Source organism: Falco cherrug, chromosome 12 (assembly GCF_023634085.1).
Source record: "Falco cherrug isolate bFalChe1 chromosome 12, bFalChe1.pri, whole genome shotgun sequence".
Taxonomy (NCBI): domain Eukaryota; kingdom Metazoa; phylum Chordata; class Aves; order Falconiformes; family Falconidae; genus Falco; species Falco cherrug.
Genome location: NC_073708.1, coordinates 28,863,861 through 28,889,889, shown reverse-complemented (window position 1 = coordinate 28,889,889; position 26,029 = coordinate 28,863,861). Strand labels below are relative to the sequence as shown.

The 26,029-nt window shown below is 42.2% G+C and overlaps 1 protein-coding gene across 3 annotated transcripts in view; it reads left to right on the top strand.

Annotated features, from left to right (window-relative positions):
- LRP8 (LDL receptor related protein 8) overlaps nucleotides 1-26,029 on the top strand; it is a 194,254-nt gene that overhangs the window by 81,527 nt on the left and 86,698 nt on the right. The window contains exon 1 of one of the 3 annotated variants that reach the window (XM_055725295.1): nucleotides 15,716-15,810. The exons of the other annotated variants lie outside the window; for them this stretch is intronic. Coding sequence (XP_055581270.1) covers nucleotides 15,807-15,810 — 4 coding nt within the window. The 5' untranslated portion in view covers nucleotides 15,716-15,806. Of the gene's footprint in view, nucleotides 1-15,715; nucleotides 15,811-26,029 lie in introns of those variants that run through there. 3 annotated transcript variants of the gene reach the window in all.

The window sequence follows — 26,029 nt, the reverse complement described above, 5'->3', positions numbered from 1 at the left end:
CCCACAGGTTTTGGTGCTTTGTGAGAAAACTGGAAATCTCTAGGGTGCTACAGTGTAAATAAACATTGCCCCTTTCTAGTTATGATAAACTTCTGAACCTGGTGTCTTTGTGCAGTATGAATTATGTGTGAAAAATTATTATAATCTAAATTAGCTCTATAAATAAGCATTTGATTTAAACAACTGTGGTTCCCACTGCAATACAGTGCTGTATTTGGGAAGGAAAAAAGGTATTCTATTTGAATGATCTACCAGAAAGATCATGCATTTCTTTGCTTGAATTCAATAATTAATTGAAGACATACAGGAACTTACTTTTCTAGTGTATATACTCTATAATACTTAACAGTATGTAGGTGTCACATGTTAGCTTAGCTTAGTAGCTATGTGGAAACAGAACATACTACCAGCAGCAATGGATCTGGCAAAGCTTCAGGTTGCTTCTGGTTTTGGTGATAAAACTTCCAATTTCAGTTTTACTCTCGAGTCAAAAGGGGCTGGAGGCAGCTTGTTAAGGTTTTATCCTAGCAGCTGAAAGGCCGCTTGAGGGGAGAACCCCACGCAAACATCTCAAAGTTTAAGAGGGCTCTGTGAGTGATAGTTAGCATGCAGAGTGGATTTACACTGACATGCACTGCTTTCAGAGAACATTTACAGTTCAAAGCAGAATCGCTTCCATACAGATTTTGTTCTTCTGTATTGGGGCTGCATTTGTAAATTTGTCTGGATTTTGTACAAAATTTGCCAGATGCTTTCTGTATGGAGTTAAGTGCATGTCATACTACAGCTGTCACTGGTGCTGTCTGGACAAAGGTGTGTGTTTATAACTGGTCCCTTTTTTCTATGATAAATGTGAACAAATACTGGTTTTCGGGGCGGGGAGTTGGTTGTTTCTGAGCGTGAATGCAGCTCACTCGGCCAACTGAAAATATCAGGAGAGCCAAGGTGCAGAGATCTCTGTCCCACAGGCTCAGGAGCAGACACTCTGTGCTTTTGTCTTAGACAAAGAAAGAGTCAAATTCTCACCTGCTGTACAGGCTCTGAAGTCAGTGAACCTTTTCAGTGACCTCCTGTTCATACAGTGTAACCCTGTAATAACCCTAGGCAAACACAGATGGTCGTCATTACTTCCAGGGGCCACCATATCTAAGCTCATCAAAGAGTAGAATGATAAAGCTGTTTCTTGATCTCTGGGTCCTAAAAATCGACAGGAGTAATGACTGCATCCAGACCCCCTGTGACAGTGGAGAGCTGTACAGCGTTGAAACATTCCCCTGGATGAATGTGCCTATGGCTTTGTGCTTGCACCAGCAGAAGTGAACACTATTGTTTATTTCTGTAGAAAAAAAAGACATTGAGGTCTTTGTCATGAAGACCTTGGATTCTAGGAATACAAAGGACATTAAATAAATGGATAAGAAAATAAAACCAATGCAAATATAAACTGATATGCTAGGAATTGACCTTAAGCAGATCAACCCCCTTTTTATTTACATGAAAACATAGATACCAGTCACTGAGAGCATTTGTCATGACTGAGGCCACATTTATTTCAGAAGACCACACAACTTATTGTCATGAATGCCTCAAGCAAGTCTCTGTTGTTGCCAAGTTTGGTTTCAGTGTCAGTAGTTTGCTGTTCACAACAAAACCTCTTGTTTGGAGTGGCCTCTACCAGGTTTCTCTTCAGGGCTGTGATAGAGCTGGGGCTTTTGGGAGAGGTTTGAATGGAATAGCAGGCAGTGACTCAAGGGGAGGCTTCATGGAAATGGGGAAACACAGAAAATAGTACCCAAGCTCCTTAGACTTGTTGGCATATTGGAGCAGCCAAGAGACAAGGAGACTCCAGCAAACACTCTGATAGCCAGGTATTAAAGGAAGGACAGGAAACCTGCTTGGTGCAAAAACACAGTGAAAGGATGACTTGGTCAGCAAGGCTTGCATGGAGGTATTGGTGCCTGCATTCAACATGGATCGGACGAGGGCAGAGAGGAGGAGGCTGTGCATCACTTGTGGTGAAATACAACATGATCCAGTACATTCACTCTAGAGAAAACCTTCCCAGGAAACCAGGAGGTTTTATATAGTCCACAGAGTGACAGCAGTTTCAGCTGCCCTTCAAAGGAAATCCTTTGGGAATTTCTTCTCCAAATCTGGAAGCAGCAGCTTTGTATGCCTTGCCTGCCTGTAGACCAGCCATGGCTGTGGTGCAGCTTGCAGGGTGCTTTGTTTACACTGCAGGAGATCTTAATGACAGAAGATTTGATGAAGGAATAGTAGTACATGGGATTTAAAGTTTTTATTGGTCAGAACTGGCCAACTGTACTGCAGACTTTCTGAAGGCAGATGGAGAAACACAGGTCAGTTAATAGTGGCTGCCCTGAAGCAGATGCCGTTCTGCTCTTGTCAGTGGTCTTGGCTGTAGGCACAAGGATGCGAGGCAACATCCCGCGAAAATTTCCGTAGTACATCGGTTAGCAGGTTCACGTGCTTCCTCTGAGTTCTCCTCTCACTGAGTCTAGACTGACAGTTCCAGCTGTTATTTTAATGCTGTGCAAATGGTCTTTGTATTTCAAAGTGGGGTTTAGACTTCTAACAACAGTACTTTCTGCAAAAGCTGATATTTCTCAGTGTTTTGCAGCATCCAAAATGTCAGGTCCCTTGGGAAATAAAAAGCCTAATGTACAGTGGTCAGTGCTAATTAAACTTCTAAATATTTTCTCTTGTGTTAGGATGTTGAAAATTCTTTGCTTTTGTTTAGCTTGCTTTGTGATTTCCATGCTCTGATTATTTTTTTTTCTTTTCCTCCATGGTTGCTTAACGCATGCCATAACCAGAACACTTGTTTCTCTATGTAGAAAACACTATTTCTGGGGGGGAAATGCGGAACTTGTAACCAAAGTGCTTGCCTCTTCTTAATTTTACTTGGTTTTTATTTTAACTATTGTTGTCTCTGCTGATAGTTGTCAGGTGTTCTCAACACTCACTGCTTAAATAGTGAGCTTTATAGTGTTGTTGGAGAGGGTTGCTTACTACAAACAGAAAAGTAATTCTTTGTAATCCCGTGTTAGCTTTGGGGTCAGTTTGTGCTTGTGGAACTGGCAGACTGACTTACGGCTTTCTGTTGCTTCTTTTTGGTGTTTTGGCAAAGAACTTGTCTCTGGCACGCTGGGCACCCTGTCCTTCCTGTACAGGAGGCTGATCTTCCTGAGAAATAGACCTTTTTCTATTCTTCTCTACAGCTGCTCTCAGCCTGACTTGCTCTTAAACTTGTGGAGACTCTTTCAAAAGACCCGGTCACGTTATTCAGAGCCAGCAGCATGGGGGGTAAAGTTATCCTGGGCAGCTCTGAGAGGTAACCACCTCCGTGTTCCTCTGCTTGGGGAGTGTTGCTGCTTTTTCATGCCTGGGATTCCCATGAGGGTCTGGGGGAGGTACAGGTTTCCTTGTACTCCAGGAGGATACAAGAAATAGAGCCTGGTCATGTTTCTGTCTCTTTGGAAACTTTGAGGATCCAAGGGTACAAGTATGTCACTGGTATTGCAAATCTGTGTGTCAGGGCTGTGGGATGACTCTTAGCATGCGTTTGCCTGCTCTGCAACAAATGTGAAATAAAACATTGGGTAAAGTGTCAGTGAAGGAGCCCTAAGCACCCACACTGAATCATAATACATTAGGACAGCTGCTCTATCCTTTAGCTGAAGCCGTGTATATGACATGTTGTTTTCACATGGATCTTTGTTTTCCAAAGGCCTCTTATACAGTCCCAAGCAGCCTTTGCTGAAGGTGTTTCTTCACCCAACTTTATTTCAAACAAGACTCCTTTTAGGGTCACAGCAATCGGCACTTGTGGGAAATCCTGCCCTGTTGCAGCAAAGGATCTTCCTCTGGGCCTTTACATTTTGTTCCTGAGGGGTCTTGTAATATAACCTGGCACTGAAAAGGGAAGGCACCAGTGAGTGCAGATGCTGCTAGGTTGTGGCTGGTTGCTGCTGGTGTAAAGCCTGCCTGTCCAAAGTGTGAAGGTTGGCAGAAAAGGCTCTGAAGAGGGAAGCCAGAGAGCGATTTGGTCTCCAGGAATGGTGTTCATGGAGGTCATGTAGAAATAGTGGAGCTCTTGTAGCATCACGGTGGAACAAGGTGAAGTTACACTGGCTAAACAGGCTGTTGCTCTTCTGATGAGCAGACATGGTATCTCTGCTATTTCATGCCGTCCAGCTAGGTAACGTTCTGGCATAAAATGCGAGGAGAAGAGCAAGTGTCTCAGCCCATGAGTGTAGAGTCTGAGCAGTTATCAATATTACTGTTCTTTATTTCTGTTCTTTCAAACCTCTAGAAGGCATGACTTAATTTATAGGCTCTCTCTTCTGTTTGCTGTCTGATGTGAAAAAAAGGGGGGAAGCCCAGGAGGAAAAACAACCCTGAGTTTTGAAGTTGGGAAGCTCCGTCTCACGAAGGATGTCTTGACTTTCAGCAGTGAGCTCTATCATGACCCAGCACGGGCAGCAACGGCATTGGCCTTGTCATGGCTGCTTTAGTACTTTTTGAATTAGTCCTCAAAACTCCTGAAGCTATGATTGCTAGAGGAAAATTTTCTGGGCCCTTTATGCATGTCACTTGATCTCCATCTGTTCCAGTTCGAAAGTATGGAAATCCATTCCAAATACACAAATGGTATGGGGGCCTACAAAATCTTTTTAGGGAAGGGGATATACTTGAGTGTGGAAGCTGGAAGCTTAACTGCTCTTTTAAGTCTCTGAATAGCTGCTAGAAAATTTGTCACTGACACTTTTTTGAATTGGAAGACAGCAATCTGTATTTTTGAAGATTCAATGAATCCAGAAGATCAGCAGTCTTCCTTCTGTCATGGAAATGACGCAGGATTATTCCAAACAAGTTGAGTAATGCAAGCAAAGCATCACCAGGATCCCAGTGAAAGCCAGTCATTAAAATCCATTTGCCTCTCAGGATCTCCTTTATCATTGTGTATTTGCACAGTGGTTATGTCTATATGCTGAAAAAACAGCAAGGAAGAAAACCGCTGTGGTCTGGGACCAGGAGTCTGCAGGCAGCACCACCCTGGGTAGCTGTTATGTCCACATTCCTTTCCATCGCACTGTTTTGTATATGACCCTTTGACATTTGCATATGGCAGGAGTCACAGAAAAGATGGTGAAGGATTTAGCCTGAAGGAAAATAGACTCTCATAAGAAAATGAGACTTTCAACCTGGGATATGTGCACACAGTCTGATGGGGGAAGACTGGCTGGCCCTAGTTATTATTTGCTGTGGATATGCATGACACAGAAATGATGGTCTCTGTCTCATGGCAGTGACAATATAGATGGCCCCTGAAAGACTGGGAGATCCGGCATAGGAAAGGGTTTGTGTAGAAGCAAAGTCTCCTGTGTGAAAATGAAGCATTTCAGACTGTAAACAGCATAATTTCCATTGCAGGTTCCAGCTGTCCTTTCCAAGAAAATAGGATTATTTTTTTTTTCCTCCTGCTTCTTTCATGGGATGAGAAGATATCCCAGACGTTAGACTTGTTCAGATGAAGACTTGGTGCCTCTGTACTTCTGGTTTCCAATTGTTTTCCTTCAGATAATTCAGAAAGCATCCCTGTTAGTGTTACTCTGTCGAGGTCTCCTTGGACTTGCTGAAGTCTCAGGAACCATTTTCTGGGCTTTGAGTCATTAGTGCAGTTCTATAGCTTTTGCTTTTTAGCACCTCCTTCCTCAATTCTATGATCTAGATTTTATTTTAATATTTTCTGCCAGAAAGACTCCATGAGATTGCTCGGGTTTGCTTAGGTGCAAAGTGACACTGTCTGTTAGAAGAAAGAATTGGGAAAAAGATTTAAATTAAGAGGAGTTGACATGTTTGCTTTACTTCATCTTTTGTCTTAGTGTTGCTCAGACAAACAGAAATGTCTCCAGTGACTATGTTTCAGCAAAGAACAAAAAAAGGATATGTCTTTCTTTGATGTACACATGTGTATGTGTGCCCATACGCATGGAATCTAGGAGCCTAATAGATTTGTTGGTGATTAGTAACTGTTAGTTTTTATGAAGGCAGGTCCCAAGGGAACTGTCATAAAGTATTAGGACCCTGTAGTTCTGGGGTTCGTGCAGGCATGTGCTAAGGGTAGTCTTTGTCCCAGAGCTGTGACCATGCTGGGGTGGAACAGGGTGCAGGAACTGAACAACTCAGGTAAATGGGAGTGTTGGGGGGCAAAGCGAAAAGAGAGCGAAGGATGAGAGGCTCACATTAAAACTGAGCTCTCTCCTAATCCCTGTGTTTCTGTATTTGTGCTACTGAGGGCTTTAAAGATAATGCAGAATTCGCTAATTTTGAACCTTTCCATGAAAAAGAGGCAGCTGGAAAGGTAAGCCCAGTGACCATTACCCTTGCTTTGAATTCCCAGTTAGATTGTTCCTTCTTACAATCAGTAATGGCTTTTCCTTCTAAGACCAGCTTTTCCTCTTTGCTTCCAGATTCAGCAATGCAGCTGTTTTTTGAATCCTTTATGCACTGCTGTATTGTGCTAATGCAAGGTTTCTCCTCCTCCATAAATTCCCTATTACCCAATAACACCATCCATCAAAGTGGAAAATTATATTTTATATATTTATAATAAATATATCCAATATATTTTTTCTTTAAATTCTCTATTACTATCAATTTAATGTTTTCTACAAATAATCATTAAAGCAAAAACACAGGATAAACTCTTTGTGTAACCAAATAACGGCAAGTATTCAAACTGTTCAATGAATTAACCTGTTCAAGGAATAATTTCCAGAACCTTACAGCATATTTGGAGCAGCTTTGAAGTAAGTAATAGATAAAGTGCTGCATATTTGAGAAAATGTATTTTCCTTGCATCAGGGCTGCATGCCTGACGAGATTTCTTGATGTGGGTGTAAACATAGGGTTGCTATAAGAGAGCATAGCTCAGCTTAGATTTGTAGAAGTGCACCTGCCACAGTAGATTTGGTCCATTACATCTCCACAAGTTTTGTTTAGACCCAAGCCCTTGTGAGTGGCATTGAGGGCTCCACCAGGTGCTTTGTTACTGTCCTAGAAGCATGACTAGTTTGCAAAAGCCGCTTCCCCCCCACCCCTGCGGTGCTGGAAGGGACCCTGGCATCTAGAAGGAAGTTCACTTGTACTTGGTTGCTCTTCTGTTCTAAAGAGGAAGGGAGTTTGCTTGGGATTTTCTTTTCTTGTCCAGCCCAAACAGCACTTCCTGGATTAGGGGATGCTCCGCAGCAGCAGCAGAATAATCCCCTCTTCCATGAGAGGTGAGCTGTGACTTATGTTCTCCTTGTTCCTGCATGGTTTTAGGGGTGAAATAGCTAGATCATGAAATAACAGCATCTGCCCAGAGATATTCCATAGCTCCGTTGTGCTTTGAGAGTGAGTTAAATCCTTGTTCTGGTGCTTGGTGTCTTGCCTCAGCCTTAGGTGCAGCACTGCCTTGATTTTGCAGGAAAGGTTAAACCAGAGGAGATAAGTGGAAGTGGGAAGAATTTGAGCTTTTGTTTCCACTGTCTTTATTTCTCACATATTTCATTTAAACATGAAAAATAGTTTCCTTTTTACTTAAAGGTCTTCCTGCAAAGCTGTGAGTCCTTGAACAAGCTCAAACACTTTGGGTAGTGTTTCAGTGAATCTCTGAAACTTGAGACGGAACATGAGACCTGACAGCTGGCAGGGAGAGATGACCAGGCTGCTTATGCATGAAATACACAGGTACCTGCCTGACCTCAGGTAGCTAGGAACTGGCGAGTTAAAAGAAGCTCTCAAAAGTAACACTGCTGAAATCAGAAGCTGAAATGGCTGTTGTGATAGAGGAATAATGCTTTTGCGGGGAAAAGGAAAGACCATTACGGGGAAGACGACTACTGGAAGAGATGTAACACCCTGTGAGATGTGAGAGCAGGTCAGGTTACTGCGTATGAAGTGGGTTTCTCTGGCAAACTTGCCCTGGTGTGACTTTTACTGTTGCTGAGCTATGGGCGATTTTACAAACATACTTGGTAACAGCACATATAATACAAATGCTCATTATTTATAGGCTGACAAAGTCCACATACCGCTTTTGCATGAATGGTGTTGGTTGATAATTGTGTCAGAAGCTTTTACAACAATTTTAAAGCTTGTACAGCAATAAACAAACACAAATCCTGCAGTGCTGTATGTGTAAGTCCCTGTTCTCAAACTGATACGATGTTAAAGGACTGAATCCGTAGCACCAGTGAATGTAAACAGATGTGATGATTTACGTGAAGCTACACTGGTTTACATCAAATAGGACTGTGGCCTAAAATACTTAGGTATGTTTAGCACAGTGCATTTGTCCAAAGATATGATGACAAGTCTCTTTGCAGTGCCAGGAAAATTGTCCCACAAGCAGTGGAGCGCACTCAGTACATCATGCCAGTTCGGCCAAGGCTGAATAGCAAACAACAAGCCCCAGAACTGGGTAAATGCCTCTGTAATTTGTCTTCTGACATCGTACTGCTTGCAGCTCTGCCAAGGAAATGGAAAAAATGTAGAGAGCACCCTGAGCAACCCGTCACAACACAATGAATCTGGCTTCCAAAGCTATTGTAACCGGGATGCTGCTCTCCTCACACATGCCAGCAGCTACAACTAATTAAACAAAACAAAAGCAACCCCCCTCTTTCTTTAAAAGAAAGAAAAGTAAAATAAAATGTCACGTGGTGTCATGTTTTGTGAAAGTAGCGTAAACTTGGCAGTTTGTGCAGCAGGATTGGGTCGATGTGTGGAAACAACAGGCAAGTCTAGATCCATGTAGTCTCCTTGCTTCAGGCCTTAGCTGTCATATGCCTCTGACCAGCAAGAAGTCAAGGGAACATATAAGATGTTCCTTTTGGTCATGTTCTGCAACATGCACTTTATTACAGCAGTATATACTGATGCAGCTTTGATGAAGTGAAGCAAGAACTGCTCATCCAGGTGGAAAACCTTTTTGACATCAGTGTAGGTGAGGTTCTGACTGCGCAGGGCAGGTCTGTACTACGTTATTATCTTCAGTATGAAGTAAGGGCAGCTAAGCAAGAGGCAAGCTTTTCTTGAAGCTTAGGACCCTCAGAGTTTTGTTGCAATATGGTTGCCTGCTCTGGCTTGTGTCATGGACACGTAGGATCACTCCAGGGATCCCCTATATCTCCAGGGTGCTTGGAGAGACAAAATGGCTTTCTGATCCTGCCGGCATTTAACATCCAGGATCTTTTCCTGTTGTACCATGTTTCCTCTATTTGCCCCCGCCCCACCCTGAGACACTTTATTAAATACAATACTTCTTATTCATATAAAGTAGATTTTTCTCGAGATAAATACATTCTTCAAACAGAACTCAATGGCAGAAATTTCCTCAGCAAAAATAAACCATGTCTCTCTGAAGCTGTGCTAGTGACAAAACTTAGCCCTTTTCATCTTCAAAGCACTGTGCAAACTTTAAATAATGTGTTTTATTGTTTGGGTTTTGGTTTTTCTTAATCAGTGAAGTATATATTAAGATTCCAGATGAAAGATGGGAAACCAAGAAGAGATGTTAAGTGATTCAGTGAAAGTTGTTGGGATCAGAGCCAGCTTAGAGTGGAGACTCTCCGGGCTGCCTGGACCTACAACATGAGATTCATGCTTATTCACACTTCTGCCAAAGACCTAGTAATAAAGTAATAATGTTAGTGGACATTCACTAGGAGTAAATGTATTTAGTTTTATTAATGTGCTGAGGTGCTGCACCACTGAGCAAATAGCCTCAATTATTCAAGAATAGGTAATAAAATGAAGACGAGATGCTTTCTACCTATTGGAAAGAAGGTAATACACAAAGCATCCTGTGTAGTTCACAGCACAACCCAAGCCGATCTGCACACTCACCCTGACAGACCCAGAATTTCATTGTGGTTTATTTGTTATAGGTTCTTGTGGTTGTATTTTAAACTCAGCTGCTCGTTGCCACATGTGGTATCGTAAAGCTCTTGGTGCCTATGCACAAGTGTGTACTATACATACTGTGTGGCAGGAGGGTAAGAAAGAGAGATGAGTGGTTCCAAACTTGAGCTAATGTGCATCGGTAAGGCTGGATCATGGAGCTGGGGGGAGGGGCGATCTGATCTTTTCTGTGAAACATGTTTATTTGCTTGATTTCATTGGGGAATTATTTTTATTGCTTTGACATGAGATGCTGTGCTGTCCTTCTCTACAGCAAAGCTATGAATCTGGCCTTGGTGCTAATTAATGATCAATTTACTCATTTACAAGTACAGACCAGTGAACATGATAGGTTCTAAGTGTACAAGAGCTCATAATTTATATTACTACTTAGTAGAACATGGAAGTCGAAACATCACTCATTTCTGCTGGCAGCAGCCGTTGCTGGCAATGTGTCCATCAAACCATTACTCAGGGTGTCCTGTGAGTTCTGTAAATGCTTTCAATGAATGTCTTAAAAGCAGAGAACATTCTTGGGAGTGGAATTAAACCTGTTTGGTTTTGCCGTTGGTATTGACTATTCATAGGAACTGTTTCCAGGATAGTAACCTCTCAAATGATGTTAAGAAGTAAAGTATCTTCGGAGTTTTCAGGCTTTGGAGAAACCTCAGCTGTACACTTCAGGATGGATGTGTGATATTGCACTGTGGTGAGTTCACAATGTCCTGGCAGCTGTTAGGTGGCTTAGCATGTTGTGATGATAAAGTCTGTTTATTCCAGGCATAGTAACGTAAGCAGCATTGTAACTTAACGGTTTCATTTATTTCATAATTCATTCTTGCAAATGTTACAAAGCAAATAAGAAGGAAATATAAAATGAGCATAAGACCTGGGACATCTGAAGTGAGAGATTTTTAGTCCAAAATGCTATGCAGAGGTCAGGTAAATATGAAAGCATTTGAACCAAATTTTAAAAATGTTGATTTGTAAAAGCAACTGTTGTTTATACACAGGTCACCAAAGGGAGCACATTATGGAAACAGGCAATAAATTAAGATGAACTGAAAGCAGGAGGTGGGTTGAAAAGGTGAACGAACCTACCAGAACACTTCAAGCACAACCCAGTTGAAAGGTCAGGTTATTGAGTGGGAGCTACTGTTCCCATGAGATTAGGATAGGGGAAGACAGCCAGATGCTTCCCTGTTCCTCATTATTGTCAGAAATATTTTTCTTCCTAAGGAGCAGGATTGCCATCTGCAATTTCAAATGGATGAGAGGGTGGTCAAAATGCAGCATGTGGTCTGGAACTAGCTTCAGATATTAGTTGTTTTCATAAAGCACTGACCAGAGCTACAGCGGCGCCTAACGGTCCTTGCCTTTGGTGAGGTACCAGTGTACATCCATAGACAGGAGAGAGGGAGGCGGAGGAAGCACTAACCTCATGCCTCCCCGAACCGAAATTTTTAGTGAAATCTGATTTGTTCAGTGCTCAAGTACCTGCTGCCATTAGCAGCAGGCTGAGGCTTTTGGCAGCTCTTTTAAAAATTAAGTTTTACAGGTGTCACTTAGGTTCACTTGTATTGTTAAAAATCAGGCTGTTCACTGCTGCAGAAGGATGGCATGCTGGCATGGCTCGTAAGACCCCAGCAAAGTTTTTAATGGGGTGTCAGGAAGACTGAATATTCTTACATGCTGGGTTCTGACTTGTTTTGCATGCATCTGTTTGAGCAAGTTTTGAGAACTCAGTGGAGCACAGATGTCTATTCTTCAAAGAATGACTTTGTAGAAGTGACTAGGAGGATCTTCCAAGGTGTGGGAGCTGTAGGGTAGCAGGGAGGTTCTTTGCATAACATCTGTACATCCTTTGGTCATAAATTGCACTCTTGTCCACTTGATCATTGAATCAATAAATAGTAACAGGTGCTTCAGCGTTAGAAACAGTGACCGTGTATGTGTTTATTGGCTTGTAAGTAAATCATGTCTCCTGGAAAACAAGATAAAACCACATAAATACTATTTCTGGTTTTGAGGGTGCTTGGAAAGGTGTATTTCTGCTACATAGATAGTTGTAGCAGTTGAAGAGTTGGATACTTTCTAAATACTTTCTAAATATCTGAGCATGTTAGGGTTGTAACAACTGTGCATGTGTATGAGTATGTGTGTGTCAAGCACATGCATGATAACGGCAGTGCTGTCAGACAAAACTGACCATCCTCCATGCTAAAGTTTACAGCATTTTTAGACCTGTTGGCAGCAGTGTAATGCTATTTGCATAAGACGTTGCCTGAAAAGTTGGCTTTTGGGTTTGGGTTGGTTTGTTGGGGTTTTTTTGTTAAACTCAACATCAGATTTCCCATGCTGCCTTCTGCTGTGTTTTGAATTAAATCTTCCAAATTAGTCAGGAATGAACTAGTTGCTAATCTTTAAAGGGAGTATTTAAAAAAAGAAAGAGAGAAAAAAAGAAAGAAAAAATTGTTTTAGGAAATGCTGTTAAACATTGTTTATGTGTGTCTGTTTTTCTCATCCTTTCCCTTGGGCAAAAATCAGTATTCCTTCATACTGGCAAGAGGGTGTAGATCTATTGCAGGTGTTGGCTCCCTGATACATACAGCTAGAGAAGGAAAGAGGACTGACTATTTGGGATCAACCTTTTCTCAGAGTTTCAGATGAATGTGATTTTATTCCATCTCCATAGGCTGTTTGGTGCTTTGGCCTCTCATAAATAGATTAGAAGCAACTGAATTTCTTGCATGGGTAGATTGATTTTTTTTTTTTTTTTTTTTACTTGCTCCTTAAAATTCATGTGGGAATGTTTCTAGAGCATCTTGTTACTTATGGTTGAAGGGCTATATGTGTTCAAATGAGAGATTCCAGTGTTAGTTGTGTAATGCACACAAATTTAAATAAAAATGGTTATTTTAGAGATAAACTAGAAAAACTAAGACACTACCTTATCTATTGTTTTTCTTTTCTGTGCTTGACTTTGAATTGTTGTCCTTGACATGGAATATATAATAATTCCCTAGCTACATGCCCTTGCTACCCAGCCCTGTGGGAGGCCCTGGAGCAAGTGGGTGATTCCTAAATGGTTTTAATAATGTATGATTAGCATTAAAGTAAATGCAGGTGAAGTTTTGACCTTTTGAATCTGTAAAATTACAGGCAGATGCATTCTGGAAAAGGGATTTTGATATATAGGTGCCCTGGGGGCTGGAAGAAGAGAGCATTGTCACTGTTTGAATGTGGTGTTACGACGCTCTTGACGTATCTTGTCATAATATAGATTGCAAAGCGCTATAGTGTGGGAATGGCATCTCACCCTGCTTCTGTCCAGCCCCATAGAGTATTCGGTTGGGACCGAGAGCTGCTGAGTGTGGCTGTGGCTGTTGGAAGAGTGGTCAGCTTGGAGACATATGGGATGTAGCTGTTCCAGAGGTTTGTCGCTGCAGAGAGCAGATTTTGTAACTGACAGGTTACATATGAATCCTGGGAAGGAATGCAGGTGGCGGGGAATGTGGAGACTGCATTGACTCTCTTTCTTTTCCACCTCTCCCAGCTGATTTTGGAGCTGGCAACACGTTGCTCCATAAGAGGTTATAGGCTGGTGTGTGTGCACTCATGCACTTGTTTTATCTTCTGTTGGGATTTCTGCCTGGGGACACCTGGAGTCCAGAGAAGGAAGGAAACTGTGGGATGATGTAACCGCAGAATGGGGGTTTACTGAATGTGATGCACCTCAGCTAACACTGATTTAGGACTCTGCTGTGTCCTTGCAAGGTTAGAGGGCAGTTTTCATTTTTTTTTTTTCTTTTTCACTTCCATTGTTGTAAGAGATTTTATTGATTAAATAAGAATTATAAAAGAGGGATCACAATTTATAAAATTATAAAAGAAGATCACAAAAATGTGGACCAATAATAAAAGAACTAAGCTGAAAACTAAAGCTTCATCCTGGCAGCCTCTTTGCTGCATGAATAAAAAAAAAATTCTGCAGTGTGACAAGTTTTACAGTAAAACCACACTGAGAAACAGCAGTGAAAACAACTAATAAAACCTGACATAAACGTCCAGTTTTAAGAATAAATTAAAATAAAGCTGAAAACAATATATTCTTTTCAAGGTGGTGATTGGGAAAGAGACAGAAATACCACTGCAGCCTGTATATTTTCCACAATTTTATGTTTACATAAATCAAATATAAGTAGTCTTTTATTGCTGACTATGGAAAAATACTTCATATTGTAAATTTTTTGTATGTGTCTGTTCTGAATGTTTTTATTAGTTTTTAGATAATATTGAATCTCTAAGGACAGGCCTGAAGCTGAAATAATTGCAGTTTTTCTGTTGCTCTGCTGTTTAAAAACTTGTTAACCGTTCTGGTCTCAAAGCAGAGAAGCAGTCCAGACTGTGAACTGTGACTGCAAAGGCAACAGCAGGTGTCTGTGGCTGTCCACTTCTTGGTTTCCTGCAGCTAGAACACAGAAGACCAGATTTTGTTCTCCATTTGAGTTTACATAAATTCAGATTAACCTACTTTTCCAGCCTATGTTTGGAAGCAAAGCTTGACTTGGGGAAGCAGGAGGTTTTTGTCTTTTGATTTGGATTTTGATGAGGATTTCTTGAGAGGAGGGTATAGCTTTGAACAGTGGCCTCTACACAGCCAGTAGGCGTCATCAGTTATGTTTTAAATATTAGTGACTCATCTCTATTTGGCCTTGGATGACTTATGGAGACGATGATGAGGGTTTGTTCTAAATCAAGAGATTGTGTTGGAATTGAGTTAGGAAAGGACTTGATGTCCTCACAGAAAACTCGCATGAGCCTGAAGATTTGTAAGCAACTATTTATAAATTCATCTGCCTTCAGAATAACTTTTTGCCCTTGTATTACACGGTGCATATGGCTTTAGGGGAGAGTCAAATCTAACCTTCAGGAGGCTGCCAGCAAACCAGTAAATCTTTGCTATGCAGGGCGGGTCACTGTTCGCAGTCCTTAACTTGGATTTGGGCACTATTGTGTGTTGTATCCTTAGATATGTGGCTTGTCCTTGCTCACTGTGCAGCACAGCCTTGGAGGGACTGTGAGAGGCCCCTGGCCTGCATATGCACAGGGCACAACCCCAGTGGCGGATCTGACTTGCGTGCAGGACCCAGAGGCTGTGATTCTCGCAGCGTGAGAATCCTTTAGAGTTTCCAGGCAATATATCTGTTTACCAAGTTCCTCCTTCATAAACAGCTATTCCACTGTCAGCAAGCTTTGACATAGTTGCTTCCATGGCAGAAAAAAAGAAAAAGAAAAAAAAATCAGCGTAAGGCAGCTAGCTCCATTACATAACAAAGGTTATCTGGAGACACAGCTACTCTGAGTGTCCCCTCTGTTCTTTTCTATTCTCAGGGACAATCAGCTTATTCTCATTTTAAGAGCTTACTATCAGTTCTGACCCATTTAAAATTCACCTGCCAATTGAATTGTATGACAGGACCTAGCTGACCCAGGAACAAAGTGAAATGTTTGTATCTTATGGTGAACTGCTTCAGACCAACAGCCAAGAAGAAAAAAGGAAAAGAGTGGAGACAGCTGTATGAGAAACAAAACTTCCCCCCTCCCCAAGGCAGGGGATAGGAGCTTTTTTACTAAAATATTCTTAGTGGTTTTGCTCTGCTATCTGTTGGCAGTTTCACATCCTTGAATCATTTAGTCATTCACAAGAAAGGAAGTTTGCAAGTTGCTGTACGTTCATGCATAGATCCCTTCCCTTCTCTAATAATTATTCTGCCAACCTACTCCTCCTTCCACCTCTTTCCCAATAAAGCGCTAAAGGCAGGCGAGAGAAGATGGGTGAGTCTGTGTTACCTGTTTCGACTGGACATGTGAATGACTGTGCTTCAGCAGGGAAATGCCTGTTGGCCAGTGGCTCTATTTTCAAGGAATAGGACTGTTAAACATATGGCCTTTTGGAGAAACTTCTGCCTTCTAAATTTTGCAGCTGCATTTGCTCCATATTTGATATCAGTTGGGATTTGGGGGTTTTGTTGCTTTTGCGGAGGGTTGGGTGGTGGTGGTTGTTTTTAGACATTGTACTCATTAATAATTCATTTCATCATAAATTGCCACATGCATGTCAGAGGGGTACCTGTTAGGTAATTACCTGACCTGGATGGAACTGAGCTGATATTGACTTGGAAATTCATTATTTTGCTTACTTTTTGCCCATAACAGCTAAAGAAACAGGTGAGAAGTAAAGGGCATCAAAGCTAGTGTGCAGTTATTTCTTACCCCTACCCTGCCCTGTGCAGCTGGACCCTTCCCTCTGTTCCTTTACCTCTCCCAGAGGCAACTAACAGAGAGATGTGCACATAGAGTGAAAATGGAACACCCACTGAGTATTGGGGTTGAACTTCCCAATGCTGAGTACTGTAGGACAGTGTCATTAGAACAAAATTATTTCTAACAATAGTGATTTGTGGTTCTTGACTTCTTTAGGCTGAGGGATTTGTTTTTCTTTATTCCCATCTTCTGCTTTTAGGGAAACAAGCATGTGGTAATGGGGGGATGAGATGAGCCACATCACGCAGCTTCTACTTAACAGCTGTTCCTTGTAGCTGTTGCATAGTAGTAGAGGATCATAAAGACCTTTTTATGCCACTTTTGTTTTTGTTTTCAGAATAAGGGTTCTCATTGATTCTGTTAAGTCTCACCTGTATTTGTCAGTTTGCAGGAAACCCTTGGTACTTTTATACATTAGTTCCAGTTGGTACTAAAGTCAGTCACTTTCTTGCCGCTGGCTTACAGTCAGGGCCAGGTACATGTATTAACTATGTCATAGCTTTGTCTGACTCCCACCAAGTTAGGGAAGTCTTTGGTTTGTGCATGTGCAGGAACAGCATCTTCCTCCCATGGTGTGAAGCAGGATGTCTTGGAAAAAATCTTTCCCGCTCCCCTCTTAAAACAATCAGAGGGGACTGTGGCTTTCAGGGAATGGCTGTTGAGTAGGAAAGTTATAGCTGAGCATGATGCTCTTTCATCTTCCATCTTGGCTTTGATTACTGTAGTTTTTAGGGCTTGACGGAGAAGTGAGAGACTCTGTGGTTTTGTCATGCGCTTACTTGCAGAGGGATTGTGCAACAGAGGTGCCTTGTGCCTCCACTATGCCTCCAGTCTGAGAATGAAGAATGTGCCAGCATAGAGAAAAGAGGTGATTCCTTTGGTTAGACTTCTTCCACGTCCTTGTATCGCACACCACTGAGTGTTCAATTACTGCGTTGCTGTGACTTCAGTGCCAGCTGCCAGCATGGACTCAGCCTCCTAGAGCAGTAGGACAGGTACTCTGAAAGCAGATCTTACTTTATTCTTACATTCAAGACAGTGCTGAAACCATTATTTTTTTATTTTGGTTTTAGTGCTTCAGTAACTTTATGAAGGAGTCTTAATTATTGAAGGCAGCATGTTTTCTCCTCAGAGCTACACAGACTTCAGATTTTATGATCTGAGGCTGTTGAACAAGTGGTAAAGTGCACAGAACCTCAGACTGCAAATGCTTCTAACTCAGAGTGACAGAGGCAGGTAAAACTATAAGGAAACTAAGGGTTATGAATTCAGTAATAAGCTGCCAGTCTTCAGCAGTTATTTCTGTGTATATGATTGTTGAGGGATGACATAGATAGGGCTGTATTTAAGTCCTGCTGTGGTTTTACTGAAGTTGGAGTTACAGGGGATGTGTGTTAAGCTTAAGGAGTCTGGTGGAAATTACTGTTTATCAGACCACCTTTTTTTCTCCGGAGTTGGTCGCTGTTCAGTGCCATTGAGCTCTTCTGATCTTGTCTGCTCGTAGTGGCCACTCCAGTAGTAAAGTGTGTCTGCATACAAGGTGATCCTTGGAGCTGCTTTAGGCGTTCCTAACTTCTTGTCCTATATTCTAGGTGGCTAGGAGGTTTCAGGGAGCCTCACTTCACTTGGCTGGCTAGGAACCAAATAGGAACCACAGCCACACGCAGCAGGCCCCTGTGCTGCATCTGGCTGGGAGTTGTGAGCTTTCTGTATCGGCTCAGTTCTGCTGTGAAGTGTAGTGTCTCACGAAACCAGGCATAAGTGAGATGACCAATGCAAGTGTGAGATGTGGCCAGACTGTATTACTTCGGTTAAAACTTACAGGTTGATTTGAAATGGGAAAGGAGGGAGAAGGAGCAGACAAGTTGTTTAGGAGATTGAAAGACAGGGAAATTCTGAGGTTTATAACCCCAGTCAGCTGTCAGATTCAAAGATGAAAAGATGGTGAAAGTTATTGGTAGATTCTGAATATCCCACTGATCTAGATGTTCAGCCCCTTGAAAGCCCTGCACCTGGCTTTGGTAGGGCTTGCCCACTCAATGGGCCACTTCTGACAGTGGTGAATAACTGGGAGTGATCTTTTGGAAAATTTGAGTTCTGTATCTTCAGGGTTATTATTATTTTTAATTATAACGTTGCCATCAAGGAATGGGTAATTGCTCAGCAAATTTGGCCTGAAACCTCTGTTCATCTCTCCTAGCTTTGACCACACGAGGTAAGAGTCACTGCAGGGTTTGCAGGGGAAGGCCCGTGTGGCGCAGCCGATTCAGCACATTGTCATTAGAACTGATGACTGTCATACTCTGTTGTACTGCTCTTCCCCAGTTGCACTTGACATCCAAGTAAAACTGGGCTCACGTAGCCCACGGTGTAGCTCACATAGCCCAGCATGGCAGTTTGATCCCATTTTTGTCTTCTTTTGAGTTGTCACTAAAAAACCTAGGTTTCCATCAAATCCACTGTTACGATGACCACTGTGTGCTGGTACATCTGCACTTCTTGGCTCCTCGCACAAGCAGCAAAGGCTCCAGAGCTTACAGAATTTGGAGAAATACAGTCTAATGCTTTTACTGTCAAGTTGAATGTCCACTGAGTTGGATTTTATTTGAAAACTAAATTTTTTGTGTGTCTCTGACATCTCTTGACTCTGTGCTATGAAACCCTTGGGGTCCTCTCCAATTAGCATACCTTGGCATCTTTGGGCCAGCCAGCAACACGTGGTAGGTTCTAGAAAATATTTTTCTGAGTGTTCGTGAAATGTGAGACACGAAGAGAGTTCCCTTTATTTTTTTAAATAAACTCTTCTGGGTTTTAATCAGTTGTGCCCAGGTGGGCAAGTAAAGGCCTAACAACAGGATAATCAACATCTCAAGTGATTGTAGCTGCACGGAAAATTTGCCACCAGGTTTTGTACTCTAACAGAGGCTCCTGCCTGGTCATACAGACTATCCAACAGTGATTTAACCTGGCAGGAGAATGAGAATTTTTACTTAAAAGCTGCACTTTATTAATCTGGTAGAAAGGACTTCACCTTAGCAAAAGGAAAGGTGGAACAAAGTAGTCAGACTCACATGGCCTTGCTTTTGGCACTCTGCAGTTGAGCTGCTTGCACTTAATACTTTAATCAATAATCCTCTTGTAGCCAAGCACTTCACTTGATAAAGTGTCACTGTAAGAGGTAAAATAAAGGTGTGTGAACACTTCAGCAACACCCAAGCAGCTGTGTTAGCTGTGGACAGCAGGACTTCTGTGCTGGCTTTCATTTGCGTGGGGGATCTGCAAAGCTGCCCGAAGGTCCAGACCTCCAGGCAGGAATATTTCAAGAGTCTTGCTGGAGGAATATGAAGCCTAATAATAAATTTTATTTGTTCATACCTAACACAACAAGTAACAACTTAAATGTCTGTTGATGCTATTTGCTTCATATATTTATATATTCAGGCTGTTGATGATGGTAGCCAAGTGGTTTATTTCACTTACCTATCTTTCTCATTCTTACTGCCCCACTGCTTGTTCTCGACAGATCCAGTTTAGCAAACTCCCATCAAAATGCAGGGCTGTGGGGTTTGGGGTTTTTTTTGTGGTGTGGTTTGGTTTGATTTTTTTGAGGGGAGAGGGTTTGGGGTTCAAACCTTGTTCCCTTCAGTCTCTGAGCTTGTCATACATCTTAAAGTTCTTAGTTATGTTGCCTAAATACTTATACTGCTATTTGCTGGTTGTGCTTGGTTTATTAGTATTTTTGCAAAACAGTTTGTGCATCCAAAGCATTGTCTTTAACACTCAGATTTTTAAGATTGCCTCATCCATCATTGCCAAAGGCAAAAGAAGGTGTATTTCTTTTTTTCTTCTTCTTCCTTCTTTTCAGTTGTTGGGAAAAAAACCCAATGGAAATGTACAGTTCCAGGACTGTTTATAACCAGGCATCTCTTGGCACCCCAAGCTGCCTGGCTTTTTTACATGTAAAGTTTTGCCCCAACATTGGGACTTATTTATAGCTGATATCCAGGACAAGAAGTCGTCAAAGAAAAAGTGATGTTTCCTAGGGAATGAGAAGCCCTCGTCTGGCACTCATGAATTACAAGGCTGAACTTCTTAATGTGTGTCTCCTCCTCCTTTTGCTCTGTTTTGTTGCTGCCTTCAGTAACATTTTCCCTGACTATAGTACCATTGACTCCTGTGATAGTTTAATAGTTTCTGCTGTTTACACAGTTGTCACTTAAATTGTTGTGATTTAAATTTGCATGCAGAGTTGGTAAGTGCTCAAAGTTTATGGTGGTACCCCAAAAGTAATTTGTATTCTGGTTGCTGGAGTTGTCTTGGCAACGCCTAGGTGACTGGAAACCATTTGCAGAGGGGAAGTTTAATTCCGATATTGCTCACCGGCCCTGATTCTGTTGATGACAGGCTGGATGGTGTTCAGTAGTTACAAAACTTTTGAACTTTACCTTTTAACCATAGTCTTCATAGGGTCTTACCTGTGTTGCTATTTACAGAAGAGTTTGGAAGAACAGAAATATTCTATTCCTCTGCTTGTTCCTTAGTTTCTGACATGCTGAGTTTGGGGATGCTTTCCCTCCTGCTGGAGGCAGAATTTTCACCCCTGAATCTCATTTTTTGGTTCTGATGCTACTTCTTAGTTTCTAGAGGGTACTGATAGCTGGGGGGTACAAATAATTTGCTGCAGTGGTAGCCATGCAGTATCGCCAGTATATGTGATGTAACAGACTTAAAAGATAACTTAAAAATTCATGTTGAATTAAAATTATACACCTAGATTGATGTTTTTAGTGTATGGTTAAGTCTGGGGACTCAGAAAATTAGTGAAGTATTGCAGGTTCAGGACTCCATACTCTAGTGGCTAGGCTTTTAAAACTCTTCTTTTGAACAGTCTGAAAACATATTCTGACTTTCTTGTAGAAAGCATCTGGCATCTCATTCTGGTTGTCCTGGATAAAAGTGTTAGTACTTCATCACCTACAAGGACCCAGTACAGAATGGGCAATCCTGGAAAAAAAGATAAAACATAATAAAACAGTCAGCTTGGAGACATTTTTATGGTCACTGATCTCATATAAATCCATTCATAACTGTTCTTATGAAAATCACAGTGATAAAATGCTTAATCAGGAGCCAAATATTGATACAAACTCCTGTGTTTCTGAGCTTCTTGTGGTAAAAGACACCTCTGCTGTAGTATATCTAAATCTGGACTTAAATAACATCAGTGCACTACTGCAATACATCTTGGTGAAAGAGGCTTTTAGAGCTAATCTGAATTATAGTAGCTATAGTGACTTGAGAGCAGGTAAGCCATTTCTCACACCAGCTGAGGGCATGGTGCAGGTAGGGGGGTATTTGGAATTACAGACTGAAATCTGTGGAGCTGCTTCAGCATCATGTAAGAAATGCTTTCTCTGCTTTTTGCTTGCCTTTCCTATTGTGAATGAAGCACTGGAGCATAAGGCCAATATCTGCTTCTGTATTGCTGAAAGAAAGCTATTAGGCTTTTATAGAGGCTTATTTTCAGAGTTTTCTCCTTTTTATGTCTCATTAGAGATGGTTTCTATGGGCTTTACACAGGTAAGTCACTGGCCTCATGAAAAAAAAAAAGTGAGAAACACATGGAAGGGGTGGGGGAAAAGTAATAATCATTGGGAGGATTATATGTGTGAATGTCTTGAGCTTATGGTGCTTGATCTTTCAGCAGTGTTTATGTGGGACTCCCTAAGCAGAAAAAGTTCACTGTTCCATAGACCTTTATGTTCCTTTCATTCTCATAAAACACACAGAATCATAGAACAGTTTGGGTTGGAAGGGACCCTTAAAGGCCATCTAGTCCAGCCCCCCGCAGTGAGCAGGGACATCTTCAACTCAATCAGGTTGCTCAGAGCCCCATCCCCTGACCTCAAATGTTTGCAGGGCTGGGGCATCTACCACCTCTCTGGGCAACCCGTGCCAGTGTTTCACCATCTTCACTGTAAAAAAAAATTTCTTCCTTATATCTAGTCTGAATCTGCCCTCTTTTAGTTTAAAACCATGACCCCTTGTCCTGTCGCTACAGGCCCCGATAAAAGCTTTGACCCCATCTTTCTTATAAACCCCCTTCATGTACTCAAAGTACTCAATAAGGTCTTGCTGGAGCCTTCTCTTCTCCAGGCTGAACAACCCCAGCTCTCTCAGCCTTTCCTCATAGGAGAGGTGCTCCAAGCCTCTGATCATCTTCATGGCCTCATCTGGACTCGCTCCAACAAGCCCATGTCTTGTACTGAGGGGCCCAGAGCTGGATTTCGTACTACAGATGGGGTCTCATGAGAGTGGAGGGGCAGAATCTCCTCCCTCGCCCTGCTGGCCACGCTGCTTTTGACGCAGCCCAGGATACAGTTGGCTTTCTGGGCTGCGAGCACACATTGCTTGTCCAGCTTTTCATCCACCAGTACCCCCAGGTCCTCCTCAGCAGGGCTGCTCTCAGTCCTTCTCAAACACCTTTGGAAATCAGTTCAAAGACACAGTAGACTTTGTTATGCTTGTCAGTCATACCTTTTAATGTATGTTTTAAAATGCTTTTTTCTTACAAAGTTAAGAGAATTGCTGATGAGCGTGACTACTTAATAATGGAGTAAAAAAAAGAAAAAATATTTCTCAAAATAGAGACGATCGGTCTGCAGCTGATGCTGCTTATCAGTGATGTGGGGGTTGCTTATTAAGTAAGTTAAACTACACGTCCTCTGGTTTGCTTTGGGATCACTTTGTTGGTGGTGTTTTGCCACAAAGCACTAACGAGTGTTAAGATGAAAGGCAGGATGCTGCATCCACCTAGCCCAGTTGCATTTGGCTGGAAGGGGCTTAGTTTTTTAAATCGGGGGAAGACTGTTCATCAACATCTCCTTGCACAAAGGGGGAGGGTTGTTTGTGTTTAGAGGCAGCAGGCAAATTGGTTTCTCTTTGTCTTGGCTTTCCTATGCTATTGCCTTGCAACTCCTCCATCTCCAGTGAGAGACTTGCGGTTTCTTTGTTGCTTCCTGCTCATTTCCATGGCAGCTGATTGCACCATGGCAGGCCCAGGCCGAATGGCGCTGCGTGGACAAGCTGCAGGGAAGGAAACAGCCAAGTGTGGGAGCAGAGGAGAGCAAGAGCAAGAATGGAGCCTGTCGCTAGGACTGACTGTATGTAATTGTATAAATTCCATCAAGTGCATCCCATGGTTTCAAGCCCCTGGAAGCTGTAAATAATGTGTTTTAATTAACGGGTTGCCAGGAGCTTTAAAGGAAATCAGATTGGACTGAGGGCTGCAGAATTCGGCAGCTGTAGTGGCTGGAGTGTACGTGCGGTTTGACTAACTGCTGGTTGTTCGTTTTATTTTAATTAAATGACTTTAGAGCTGAAAGCTCCTGCCATCCTCACCTGGGTACTATTGAAATCTGTGAAGTACAGAGCTGGGGAATTGGGCAGAACTGGTTGACAATAACAGCAGAGGAGGCTTTGTCTGAAGGATGTGCAGGGCTGTTACTTCAAAGTCATACGAATCACAGCATTTCCTGTATTGTATTTCTTTGTGTGATCCTTCTGGTTTGGGTTTTGCATTTTCTGCACATCCAGCTTGATTGGTGGTAAACGAGAGAAGCCTTTTGTTCCTGTCCTGTGTTAGCTGAGCTTTACGGCTGGCAGGTGAAAAGCATCAGAGGAGCAGTTGCTCTTTGCAAATGTGTAAAGTACTTTGGAGTTACACGTGCCATAGCTGCGCAGTACAAGTGAATCGTATAGCTATTTGGTAACTCATTTGGCTGCAGAAATGAGAAGAATGAGCAGTGTAAGAGGCTCTGAAGGTGTGTTTTTAATGCCTTTCCCCACGAGCATGTCCCAGCACAGCCAGAGTTAGAGACTCTGTCTCTTTGCCTCAGTTTTCCTCTGTACGCAGTGAGGTTCGTGGTGCTGCCCTGTGGTGTGGAGATGTGGCGGAGAGGAGATGTCTGAAAGATGGGAGCTATGCCAGGAGAGGTGGCAGGGCACAGGTACCTCAGACGGGTAGGTAAAAGGGTAATGTTGATCCCTGGTGTGGCCTGGCTTATCGACAGTCTGCCTGCTGCTCCCCCATGACCTCAGTTCACGGCAACTTGAGAGTAAGGGGAAATGTGCCCACTAAAAATGTTGACATGGTTCCACCATCTGCTTCTACTGTATTAACGTTCCTGACTAATTGCATGTGTGATGCTGTGCCACATGGTAGCTTTGTTCTTCGCATCAAAAGACAAAGCGTCTTTGTGCTTCCTGTGGACCTTTGAACCCCACTTGCCATTGAAGGCCCTGTCAGTGTGACACAGTAGCTGTTGATGTCTTCTTGCCTTGATGATTAGAGAGCTCAGAATAAGTACGCTTGGTCATACTTGTTAATAGGTTAAAGGGTATTGTTGCATGCATCATAATTTCCGTGTTGTGCCTATTCATTTCCCATCCCCAGGGTACTGGTATTTAATATTGCAATGCACAAAAGCATTTGACAACACACAATGATGGGTGAAGAGATTTGTGCTTGAATGGAAAAACTGCATGACCGATGCCTAACTCTTAACCTGACCACTTCACTTAATGTAACGCAAGAGACCATCCGCTCATGCTTCCTGGCAGAATATTAATAGACGTTTGTTTGGCGCTGTTCCGCCGTAACAGACTTGGATCAGAGGATGAACCTGCTGTTCAGTCTGAAACGATGCTGGCTTTGGAGACGTTTTTGAAAATGCTTTTGTGTGCAATTCCTTACAATTCCCAGAGCTCTGACTCAGTGGTCTTAAAAAGCAAGATTCCTGGCAAATTATCACTGGATGCAATTCATGTCATCTTTACAGAGCTGTAGAAAAGGTATCTTCACAGGTACACACACAGGGACTCTGTGGCGCTGGTCTGACTAAAGATCGCTAAGAACCAGGGTCTGCGTGTCGGGGGGTTTTTTCATCACCTTGGATGTTCCTTATGTGTTGCTACCCAGTTAATTCAATGCGTGTTTCTATACCATACGTATTGGTATGGCATAGAAATGCTTTTCAGTAGTGTTTATTATGGTACAGGGGTTTACTATTTTTTTTTCTCTGTGGCTTACCAATTGCTACTTTCCATTTTCTGTTTCTGTTTTTGGTGTCTGAAGCTGTTAAAGAATTTGGGACAATAAATGTATGGTCAGAAAGGGGAACTTTTCATAATCCCAGAAATACATATTTACTCCATAAAGTGCCATAATTTTGCTAAAATAAAATCAGATAGAAAAAGAGGATAAAGCTAAAAACGCTGGATTAAGTCTTTAGAAAAATCCCTGCTCCTTTCATTGCATTCATTCTTATAAGACTGCAGTGGGTATTTTAATTGTAGCATTTTAGCCTCCCAGAAAAGGAAACCGTGGCATGTGGGTTTAACTGTATAGAGCATTTCTTGCATTTTTTACCCTGCAACTTACTGATTAAAGTAGGAACAGGAGACAAAGAGCAAACATTGATCCAATATTAAACAACTGGACCACATATAGAAGTGGCAAAAAACATGGTGTTTCTAATAAGATAGTAAATGCAGGAGAACCAGGCAAAGTAACAGCTTCATTTCACCTGCTGTTGGCTGCCAAACAGAATGCTCACCTGTGTTGCTACACTTGAAATTCCCTAATGGGGAGCACAGACCCATGTTGCCTTTCCCTACTGGCCACCCATGCAGATTTGTACACAGAACTGTCAATACCTTCTCGGTCATC